This window comes from Pyrgilauda ruficollis, unplaced genomic scaffold, assembly GCF_017590135.1.
Source record: "Pyrgilauda ruficollis isolate IOZ18807 unplaced genomic scaffold, ASM1759013v1 scaffold10, whole genome shotgun sequence".
NCBI lineage: Eukaryota > Metazoa > Chordata > Aves > Passeriformes > Passeridae > Pyrgilauda > Pyrgilauda ruficollis.
This window is the reverse complement of record NW_024508101.1, coordinates 6,558,642-6,569,942: the sequence shown is the minus strand read 5'-3', so window position 1 is coordinate 6,569,942 and position 11,301 is coordinate 6,558,642. Positions and strand designations below refer to the sequence as shown.

Sequence of the window (11,301 nt, the reverse complement as noted above, 5' to 3'; positions counted from 1 at the left end):
AAATGTCTGACTGTTATTAGGAAGTTATTGTCTGAAGCCTTTCAAACAGCAAAAGGAGGGCTTAAAAACACCTCTAAGTGCCACAGCTGCTGAAGGAGTGTGATGGGGACTACACATCTAATTTGCTGCATCGTTCCTCCACCAAGCCTCCTTCTTCCTGGGTAAATGTGCCCCCATGAGGGTCTTTTAGGAGTTCCCAGTGTTTCCACTCATTCCAGCTCCAAGATTTGCAATTACTGCAAGCAGAAAAGGCTGTGCATAAACCCCAGTTTGAGGTGGGGATATGGAATTTCAATCTGTGCTGTGCATAACAGGAACCCAGGCTGGGATGAATCATGCTGTGTTACTTTGGTTTTAAATTTTTTTTGCACTGCGTAGGATTTTCTGGGGCATATTCCATCAGGCACGTAATGGTCAGATTCACTCTGAACGTTTATTACACGGATACTTTGCAGTACACACACTTCAAATGTCACAAATGGCAACAAAGTAGGCTTAGCAACTCAACAAACCCTTCTACAAGTTCTGTAGATCATACATTTTCTCAGTGCTCTTTATCACAGCCATTTGACTACTACTTTTTTTTTTTGTTAGATTTCTCTGTTCTGAGGTATTTTGATTAAAACAGTACTGAGTAATTGCACCTTTTTTCTTTCATCAATATACTCATTTGTAAATATCCCAGGAATTTTTTTTGTGTCCTCCCACCCAGGAATGCAAATGGCCATTATGTGCTCCCCGAGGTATCTCCAAATAACCCTTCTCCTTTTAACCTTAGCATTTTATTGTGTTAGTTGCTAGGTAACTGAATAAGATTTATAGCCATCTATTGTTAATTTTGAAGGCGGTCTTCAATTTCCCTGTAAATAGCATTTGGGAGTTGGAGTCCACACCAATAAAAACTTGGAGCCCAGTCCCACTCTGTGGAGAGGAGCACCTGCTATGAAATGCAGAGCCAAGTGGATACATAAAACTTACCCTCTGAAAAAGGGACCTGCCCCTCTCAGACTGGGCAGGCTGGGCTTTGCTGAGGTGCTGGAGGGACCTGGCCTCTGATGCCAGTATGCAGAGTCTCACAGGCCCCCTTTCCTCCTTCCTGCTCCTTTCCAACCCCTCTCCTCACCCTTCAGGCTGTTGCTCTCCGAAGTGAAATGCCAGTGCTTCAGCTTTTCCCAGATCTGTATTTCTCTGCTGTCAAGCTCAGGAACCCCTGAGCACAGCTCCCCCAGCCCCTCTGACAAAGGGGGTGGGAGATGGCCCTCAGTTTGAGACTAAACAAAGCAATCAGGTGGGACTCTGCCAATTTGCACACAACATCCTAGTGCTATAGCAACAAGTAACTTTCTACTATCCTCCCTCACTCCCTGGAGCTCTCTTTGGTGCAGCAGAATTATTTCCTTTTTGCTGTAAATTCACACTTCTGCCATGCTACTTTGACTTTTCAGGACCATTTATGAAGATAAGGGGAAACAAACCAATTTAGGGCAACTGGCAGAGAGGCAGGTGTCGGCAGGCACGGCAGGAGGTGAGCTGGCAGGAGTGAAGCCATCCTGCCCTTCCCTTGCCACAGCACTGGAAGTGTCACAGATGTCCCGCTGTCCCTCACATTAATCATTCATTTGCCACCCTGCAGGTGGAAAGGTCTTTTGACTCATGTTTTTAAAGCTGTTTTATTGTCTCTTTTGATTGGGAGAAAAAGAAAAGAGTGTTTTACTTACCATTTTACAGGACTGAAGCCTGCTTATGAATAGGGTAGAAAATGCCTGGCAAAACCAGGCTGCTGGTGGTAGTTCAGATCATGAGAAATTAGGTAGCTGGTCAAAGGGAAAAATTAGAAAATTGTCTGTGGCCCTGAGAGGCCAGAAATTGTTTCTCTTGTAGACACCAATGTTATCAGGTTTTATATTGGTGCTATTTTTGCCTGTTGGAGCCACCAGTTCTTTAGCCAAGGCAGACAGCCCAGGACACACCAGCTGTCAAAAGCTTCTGGTTCTCCCAAGTTAAATGCTGCCATACATTTGAGTTCTTGAAAGCCCCAAGCCATTGGGAATGATCAGATGGGAAAATGCCAGCCGTGAAATCTGAATGCCAGTCATACCTGGAAAGCTTCACATACCACTTGCACAATGTGGAGGAAAGCTGAAGAGGAAGATACACTCAGGTTATCTTGGGCAACAGCCTCTCTGGGGCAGGCAGGCAGCTCTCAGGGTTATTCCAGGTGAGCTCTGCTCCAGCACAAGGCACACCCACTGCATTTTTCCACACAGAGCAGGATGAAGCTGTCGGTGTTGACAAGAGCTGTTGAAATGTCTTCAGGACACCCCACTTCAAGTAATTCAGTCAGCAGAATTTAGAAATATCTCTAAAAAGTGGATCTGAAGGGTATCACCTCTCCATTTGCTCTACCTGAATGGAGCAGCAGCTCAGGTGAGAGTCAGCAGAGTGATCTGCTGGGGTTTCCTTAGATCACCTGTACCACTGACCTGGGTGGACTGTCCCCCTGAGACACGTGGACTTGAGGAGACATGGCATGCTCAGGGATACCCTGAGAGGAGAACAGTGAAGGAGAGACAAAGTGTTTCAGCAGCTGAGCCCCAGCACAGGTAAGAAGAAAGGCCATTGCCTCCTGCTCCCACAGACAAGGCTCAGACTCACTGTGCTGCTCCTGTGCTGCCAGGAAACAAACCTCCATGGCCACTGCTGCCCTACATCTCCTTTCAGCAGCTCGTGATTTGAAATTTGAAAAACGTGCTACGTTTTCTGAAGCAGGGAAAGGCTGCCACCAGTGTGTACCTGCTTGTTCTAAGCTCTGGCAAGGCATCAGCCTCAGTGAGGAGTGCAGAGCTGCATGCTCCCACTACACATGTGCATCCTGCTCCAAAAGGCTACTCACACCTGGGACCAAGCTGAGAAACTTCATCTGGGAAGTCCAAGCCATGCATGAGGCCACAGCTCCAGCCTCTGGCAGCATCTGGTACCTGCTTGCATCCTCTGCTGCAGGCGGCCTCGCTCCCACCTGCCGGGGGGGCACCACCTGTATTTACTGCTACTTGTACTTGCCAGTAACAGCAACTAACCTGGACGTGTCTGTTCTTGCCAGTGAGTTTGCAGGGAGCCATTCCCACTTCCCTGCTACCAGGAGCAGTGAAAGCATTTCACAGTCAATGTTCCTTTCTGTGTGGGGCTGAGGAAGGCAGGCAGCGAGCTGTGAATAGCTTCAAAGAGGAAGGTCAGCAAGCCAGCGAGGATGGATTAGAAAAGGACAATGCAGAAAAGACCTGATTAATTTAATTGCTCATCTGAAATGTAGTCGCAGACTAAAGAAGGATGAAGAAATTATAAGCATATGAATGGAGCCAAGTAATGATTTTAAGAGAGAATATCAGAGCCCTGCCTCCCCCTGCACCCTCTGCCCCACATACAAAGGGTTTTGTATTCAGAGATTACTCCAGACTTCTGGCTCTTCTCCTCATACTGTCTCTTCGGAAATGGAGACACTGACTACCAACACATGTTTAATTAGCTGCAGCTTGATCTTGTTGCTGGCGGCTCAGACTGATCATTAGAGCCAGGCATGTGCCAAAACCTGTGAGGAGATGTAATGTGGAAACCATTCTGCTCCCAGCAGAACTGAGGTTTTCCTGGTGGAAATGGATTGATGGGCATGGCCTCAGTCTCTGCATTTCATATCCTGCCTTGAAGGACCTGGATCAATGTCACAAAGGACAAATGCATTTCTATCTCCCCTTGCTTAAAACGGTACCTACATCAGATTTTTTTGTACTTACAGTCAACAGATCACAACTCCAAACACTTCAGAAATAATATTTATAACTAGAGAGAGGCAGAAGTAATTTTATGGAAAATTTCACTGGTTGTTTTGGGTTTTTTTTTTTTGTTTTCAATTGGAACAAACAAACAAAAGAAACCTCCCCAGGAAATATACTATAAAAGACATTTGGGTTAGGTCAAAATACCATTTTTTTCCCCCCTCTGAAATCTGTGCCTTATATTTGCTAATATTAAATAGCTGGAAAATTAAGCCAATTTTGAAGTGGAAACTCAGACTCTTCTGTGAAGGCTGAAAATAACTTCTTAGCATTCTCCATCTCGCTCTTGCAAAGAGAGGTCAGAAACTTGTCAGTTAAATCTGCTTCTGGGAAGCTACAATTCCAGTTGCCTGGATCACTTCACAGGCGAAAATACTTGGAAAATGTTGGAGTGAGACTGACAGGCACCACTTTCGGTCATCAGCTTCCTCCTCCTGCTCAATGCAAGCCGGAGCTGCCTCCAGGAATCTGTTCTGCAGAGGGACTCATCCCCTCCCACAACGTGACCAACATTACAAAGGGCTGTGGCTGCTGGATGAACTGAAACACTTCTCTTACAACAACCTGGCTGAAAGAGTTCTCAATTTGAGAGTTCAAGTGACGGGAGAACTTAAGGCATGGTCTGAGCCACTTCTGCTGTTAATGACGCCTGGGTTGGGTTGAATTCCTGTGCCTTTGCCTCGTAATGGGAGGTGTCTCACCTCAGTGCTCTTCCCCTGACAGAATGCTTTCTTCTGAGTCAGCCCTCAATCATCTGTTTGAGGAGTTGTGTTGGAAAGACTCAACAGAACAGGCGTCTCTGCACTCTTCAATTTTCAAAGTGTGGCATGAGGAAAGAGAAGAAAGGAATCAAATGTCCTGATTTAGGACTAATCCCTTGAGACATGCCTTTCCAACAGCCTTCAACAAAATGTGTTTGATTTTTCTGTAGAAGAAAAATGCCCCTCATTGGGGCAGAAGGCCAAAGGTGATCAAGCAATCACCTCTATCTCTGAAGCTGCACAAAGAGACTGAAGAAGAGTGCTGCAATTGTCATAGAACCTCAGCACTAAGCACACAGAACCTAAGCAATGGAAGTGTTAAAATGACCTTTCATTATACACAGCTGGAAGGTTATGATTCAGGGTCTGTGTATTAATTCCACAGCAGCTCACATTTAAAGTCTTTAATTTATTAAGGATAAATGATAGAAAAGACATTTTTATGAGATTCGTCATTTAAAATAAGAACTGAGCTTTTGAAACACTGCATGTTCTGTTTTCTACATCTGACAGTGTTTCAGACAGCACGAGGGAGGAATCCTCTCTCCTTTGAAAAAATAGAAGCTGGAAAAGGCTGGACCTGCCAGCACTAAGAGATCTGCAGCATTTTCTGAGACAAACCGTGAGGAACATATAAGGGAAGACAGAAATTGCAACTTCACTCTTACCTGCAGTATCTGGGGCAGTGGTGATGTAACACTGGTTGCACTTCAACACTTGTCATCCTGGGAGGCAGTCCCTACATTTGCTTCCTTTTAAACCAAATTTCTCCTGCCTGAATTTTCTTGTATGTCTGATACTGTCTTTTCCAATTTAGGAAAGTTGATTTTTTTTTTTTTTTTTGCACATTTCTTTCTGTAACACTAGAAGATGTGTGGACCAGGGCCATTATCCCAGTTCATCTTTCAAAAACATTTGCAAAATGAACTGCTTGTCTCCCTTATATGCCATGTCAAAGGATGTCCCTGGTCATTGAAGGCAGCACCAGCCAGTCACCAGCCATGTGTGAACAATGCATGGGACATCTCTGAGATGTGCTTGTGTAGATTATGCATCTTGGAGCAGAAATTTGGGAGCATTAGCCTCTCCAACCATCAGGACATGACTGGGTGGTCATGGCCATTGTCCAAGGCGGTCCCTGGTCCACAGACTCCAACATAGGTTTGGGGCAGGGCTCCAAATAAACAACATTCTTCCCATCCCTCATTCCTTTTGCATGGGACAATCAAAGCCAAACCTTGGAAATAAACACCAGCACGGAAAAGAATGTTTACCATTAAATGTATTATTCCCTTGTGTACAAAGTATTTTGCCTCTATTGTAGGACACAGGTATTGAAATATGATGGCAAATGCAGCAAGACCATACAGACATGTCATACAGGTATTCTCATTTCCTTTTGAGTATAAGCAGAAAGAAAGGAAACATTGTACAGGAAAGTGCTTGCAAAAAAATACCCCAGTTTGTAGAAAAATAATGGCATTGATATACAAAACCCAGAGTTCTTTCCTGAACAAGAAATGTCTATTGTCTCTGATCCTCAAAATCTGCTCTATTTAATGATGACCATTAAGGAATGTCAGGATCGGTGCTCTGTCATTTTTTTCCCTTATAGTTTATTTTGTACTTTTTTAGGTTTTGCTAGCTCTGTTAATAGCTGCCTTGAAACTATATGGTAGAAATGAATTTGTACAGGTCAAAATAGTATTTCTTTTATAAATAGCCATTCACTTCATTTCACTTCACTTACAGTGGTAAAGCACCACAATTTCTTTCTGAAGTTCATAGTGCAATTTTCCCTTTTCCCCTACAGAATTTATACATAAGCAATTATCATTAGAAAAATCACTATTCCATTATTGCTCCTTTCCCCTTTCCCTTTTTTCTCTTTCTCTTTCCCTTTTTCCTCTTTCCTTCACCAGTTCTCCAGCTGCTGGGCTGTACCACAGCCCTGCTCACCTGTGAGGTGTCTCCATGCTGACAGGAATGTGTCAATCCCTGATTGTCAGGCTGACAGGTTTCACTCCAAAGGCTGAACACAGCCTGGCACACACAGGTTATGAATCTAGGGATTGGATCATTTATCACCATTGATCCAACTGTTTTGTAACACACTGATTACACATCCTTTGGAGAGCTCTGCAAGACTCACACAAAATCCCAAGGTTGTGTTTGGTAACTGCTTGCATCCAAAATGGAAAGAGTTATCTGGAGTAGCAGATAAGCCTCTTTGGTTTTCCAAACTGCTGGTAATTTTGTGCTGAAAAGCTTCCTTTCCTTGTACTTTGTGCTCCTGGCTGCCTCAACATAAAAGGTGAGAGGGCAACACCTTCCTATCACTAAGTAAAGTTGTGGAGAAGGAGATAAGGGACACAGTCATAGACTACAAACAAAGTAACCTGGTCGCATCACCCCCGTTCAGCGTGCTAGGAAGCTCTGTGAGAGCGCGGCGTGCCACAGGCAGAGGGCTATGTACAGGCAGGAGCCACCACACCTAAGGGACATGGCTCCTCAGTTTGATTAAAAAAAAGCCAACAGCAAATGTCTGGCTGTACATGGGAATGAGGAGAGGCAAGGAGCACAGATGCCTTACCAGGAAGATCCGAAGCAACACAGGAGTAGGCGTAAAGCAGCTTGCTTTTGAAGGGGGGGCAGAATCATCTGTAGGTACAGAGTGATCTTGCTGAAAGGAGGCAGCGAAGCCTCCCTTTGCAGATGGTCTGGGAGTGAGTAGGAAGCTGGGGAAATGCTGCAAGTGCCTGCAAGGGAGTACTCTGGCCAAGAGAAGGGGTGGCTTGGCTGGGCGTGCTGTCCCCATCCCTGGGCGTGCTGTCCCCACAGTCCTCACCAGCCCCATGGGGAGGGAACACCACAGGGATGCTTTTGTCTTCATGCTAGGATTTTGTAATGAAGTCTGTAAGAAACTACATCTCTTCTGAAAACTCAGCCCAGGCAAACATATGGCCTGATCAGCCTGTCTGGGATGAGTTAATACCCCGCTTCCAGATGGAGTCAGGAAGCACAGTGGCACATGCAATTAGGAGACAAAGATATGTTTTTTTCAAAAAAAGTGAGTTCACTTTAGAACCCTAAAAAAAAGGGGCTTGAACTGAAGATCCATCTGCAGGAATTTTCCTAAACCTGGGGTAGATCTTGATTGATTTGAATTGCCTGACAATTTTTCTGCTTTATCCCCTTCTTCAATGATAAAGGCATCGGATTAACTAAAACTACAGAGCATTAATAAATATCATGTTAGCACCAAACCAGTGCTTTCAGCACTGGCCACAGAGGTCATGTGAAATTCAAAACATACCTAAAAGATAAAGATTGCTAATGCAACTAGCACAGTATTCATTGTCATGTTTTCCTTGAGTGCTGTCAGCCTAATCCCTAAAAATAAAAATTTAAGCACATCTTGTCTAATTTCCTTGCATAAAGACAGACTGAAATGCCAAAAATACCCCTATGCAGATTGTGTAGCACCGTGGAGGGCCAAAGCAGCCCATAACTGAAGGAAAATTACTGACTGAAAGTAAACAACTGAATACAGTGACAATTAAGTATCACTTGTCATAATGCTACATATAATGTAGAGTATGCAAAATGCAGTGGTTTGACTGCAGGATTTAACAATAAAAAATAAAAATAGTAAAAGCAGCCTTAATATAATGATTTTACGTACAAAAATATTAAATCAAAATAAATAATCCCAAACATAAATATTATACTGTACATTAGGAATATGCAATCTATATACACATATACACAGATATAAAAGTGGAAGGCAGAGGTATTGCATCACTATCCTTCATCCATCTCATCTCCATTGGCTGCTCCCAGAGAACCTGGAAAACACAGAAAAGGTGCACATTTAGAGTCATCCTGGCCTCTGGAACATCTCCACTAGAGAAACTGGCACAAGAGCAGAGCAAAGGTGGGTGCCAGTAAGGTGGGGAGGTGTTTCCAGGTGACAGTGCTGTATCCACAAGGGTTACTGGGGGAGCAGGGGATCCCACGGGGATGCTGAGCGGGGTGGGTGGCTGTCACCAATGCACTCCATGTCTTTTTGCAAGCATGGCCTGATTTGCTCCTTCAGAGCATTTTGGGGGACATTCTCCTTCATGCAGAAGCAGCTGAGAACTCACCACTGCTATAACACCTGAATGTCGAGGCCTGTTCCAGATGATGGAGTGCACTTCCCACAGTAACCACCACATCTTCCTACTACTTTGGTACCATCCTGCAGGAAAAATCAGAAATAACAGCTCAGTAAGAGCTCAGGAATTCCATGCTGTAGAAGGGCCAGATCTGGGTTACTCAAGCCACGGTTCTCAGGGTGTATAAGAAAACAAATGATGCCAAAATCAATCTATGAAATCACTGCTGTATTCAAATATACACAAATGTAATTCTCTTTAGTGCTAGCAGGTCAGATGGTGGACACAAATAGGAAAGGGTAGTTTTGATTTATTAAATTGAAAGCTGCCCAAGGAGAAGGCCATTTGGAGGGTATCTTACGGATATCTGCTTTCTCCAGTTTGCCCCACAGTGAATAACAGGAAGGAGTGGAAAACTTGGCTCATGCAAGAACAAAACCACTCTGGGCCAGTAACAACTGCTCAGCACTGCCTGAGCATGGGAGGGGCATGGAAAGGGTATTTGCAGGCAATGCCAGGAAACATCCACTTGGAAGGGCAAGTCCTGGAGTGGCTCCAGAGGCAAGAGAGGAGGGAAAGTGATAGGGTGAGGTGATGTCACTTGCTGAGGTGCCAACCCTCCTCCCCTTCCCACAGCCAGGAGAGGTAAGTATGGAGTGGTCCTGAGGTTGACTTGGTCTCCAGGTGAGCCCAGCAAGCAGGGTGCAACTCTGGGCTTGAGTCAGGAGATTAATACCTCCATCTGGCCTTCCTTATCTCACCTCTGCTGAGTCTTTCTCCTCTTGGTCATTAGAATGGACAGACAGTCCTTGAGGGGAATTCAACCCTCAATTACCAGAAAATTGGACTTAAGCACACAACAAGCTTGCAGAAAGCACTTATTTTTAAACGAGCTCCACCCTGCCCTTGACATTATTGATCTGTGACTGCAGCAGGCTGCTATCATCTCTTCTCACTACACCATTCTTTCTTCTGCTCCTGCAGGCAATTACGCCCTTGGAACAGCACTTGACAGATGCCAGCAGGTGATGGAGGATTTTTGAGCATCCCTGTTCCTTAAAGGTTGTTTTAATTCTGCCAGCCATGATGTTTTCTGCAACCCCAAAGTTGACTTCTCTCCTTTTAGAAGTGGGGGGATGGAAAAGAACCTGCTGGAACTGACATACAGGGCTTGTCCTCTTCCACCTCTAGTGTGGTCAGATCTGTAGCATTAATTCTCCTCTAAGAGACCAGCACAGAGGAGACTCATGCTCCCCAGAGCCAGGGGGAGACTGAAAGCAGTACAGGAAAGGATATTTTGCCAATTGCTGTTTGTTAAATAATGGTGACCTCCTCTGGAGAGTTTTAACAGGGGCAATTGGGATGACTCACATGAAATAACAGCCAAAAAACCAATCCTGGGTTTCTACCGTTTCAGAAGATGACACAGAAGCAACAGAGTGAAGGCACACAGTGACTGCAGGAGGTGTTAACAGGCAGGCAAATTAAGCAGTACAAGTACAAATTTGGCTGTGAGTGATGGTGAAGGGCTGCCTGGCTTACCCTGAGGCTCCAGCCAGCAGAGCCCCAGGCAGTGACGGGATGGTGCCTCTACAACACTCCAGTGACTGGAGGCTTTCCCAAGGAGATAAACCCAGATCAGACCAGCAGGAAGGTCCACATCCTCCATGCTTTATCAGCCATGTGTTGGGAACAGCTCCTACTCAGGGCACTTGGCTGGCAGCAGACCCTACCTGCAGGTCCAGCTCTGCTCTGCAGCCCTGACCCTGTCCTGCTGCCCTGCCTTGTGATGCACACTCCATGCTGGACATCTCAGGCAACTGATTAAGGATATATCTGCCCCACAGCACTTTCAGCTTCACAGTTAATCAGGCTCACTAATTAATTGCAATAACTGATCGAGGTAAACCCGCAAGGGCCTCGCCACACTACAATTACATACAGCACTTTAATGTCAGATGTTCATTTTTTGTTAGTCTCTATTGGAAGATGTTGCCATGAATGACAATATGGTAATTAGAAATTTCTGATGAGCAGGTATAGCCATAATTAAAGTTACAACTTACTGGAGATTTCTGAATTTCTGACACCGCGTAATTCCCCTGTGAGAGCCACTTGGCTGTTCCCACTAGGGACAGGCCTGTCCCGTACAGGTCTATGCTGAAGCGACCCTAAAAAACAACAAGAGCCTGGTTATCCCAAAATGCCATGCTCCAGACTCCCAGCATGCCACAGTGTCACTTTTCTAACTGGATCCTGACAGCAGGGTTTTCCTTGTTTTCCATTCTCTGACCATGATCATTGTACAAATCACAGCATGGCTCACATTAGGAATTTCTTCTCCTTGGTGGCTGCAGAGGAGGGGGTTCAGATTGCTTTTGAACTGCCTTTTCCCCCCAGGTTTTCACTGCTTTACCCCGGTTTTGCACTGCTGCATCTCTGCCGGCTGAGGGCATTGTTGGCTTTCCCATGGCAAACTGCAGAGCCCGACTGCTCCAGGAGCTGATGGGAAGGAATTTCAGGGATGTGCTGCAGCTGCTCTCACTACTC

General features: G+C 45.2%; 1 protein-coding gene across 6 annotated transcripts in view; it reads right to left on the bottom strand.

Moving 5' to 3' along the window:
* Positions 1-5,856: 5,856 nt before the first annotated feature.
* ADAMTS9 (ADAM metallopeptidase with thrombospondin type 1 motif 9) overlaps positions 5,857-11,301 on the bottom strand; it is a 79,973-nt gene continuing 74,528 nt past the window's right edge. For 5 of the 6 annotated variants that reach the window (XM_041460249.1, XM_041460265.1, XM_041460278.1 and 2 more), the window contains 3 exons: positions 10,818-10,922; positions 8,740-8,834; positions 5,857-8,439 (listed from right to left, as the gene is read on the bottom strand). In XM_041460249.1, the coding sequence (XP_041316183.1) occupies positions 8,745-8,834; positions 10,818-10,922 (195 nt within the window). In that variant the 3' untranslated portion in view covers positions 5,857-8,439; positions 8,740-8,744. Of the gene's footprint in view, positions 8,440-8,739; positions 8,835-10,817; positions 10,923-11,301 lie in introns of those variants that run through there. The other variant, XR_005954571.1, reaches the window with a different exon arrangement.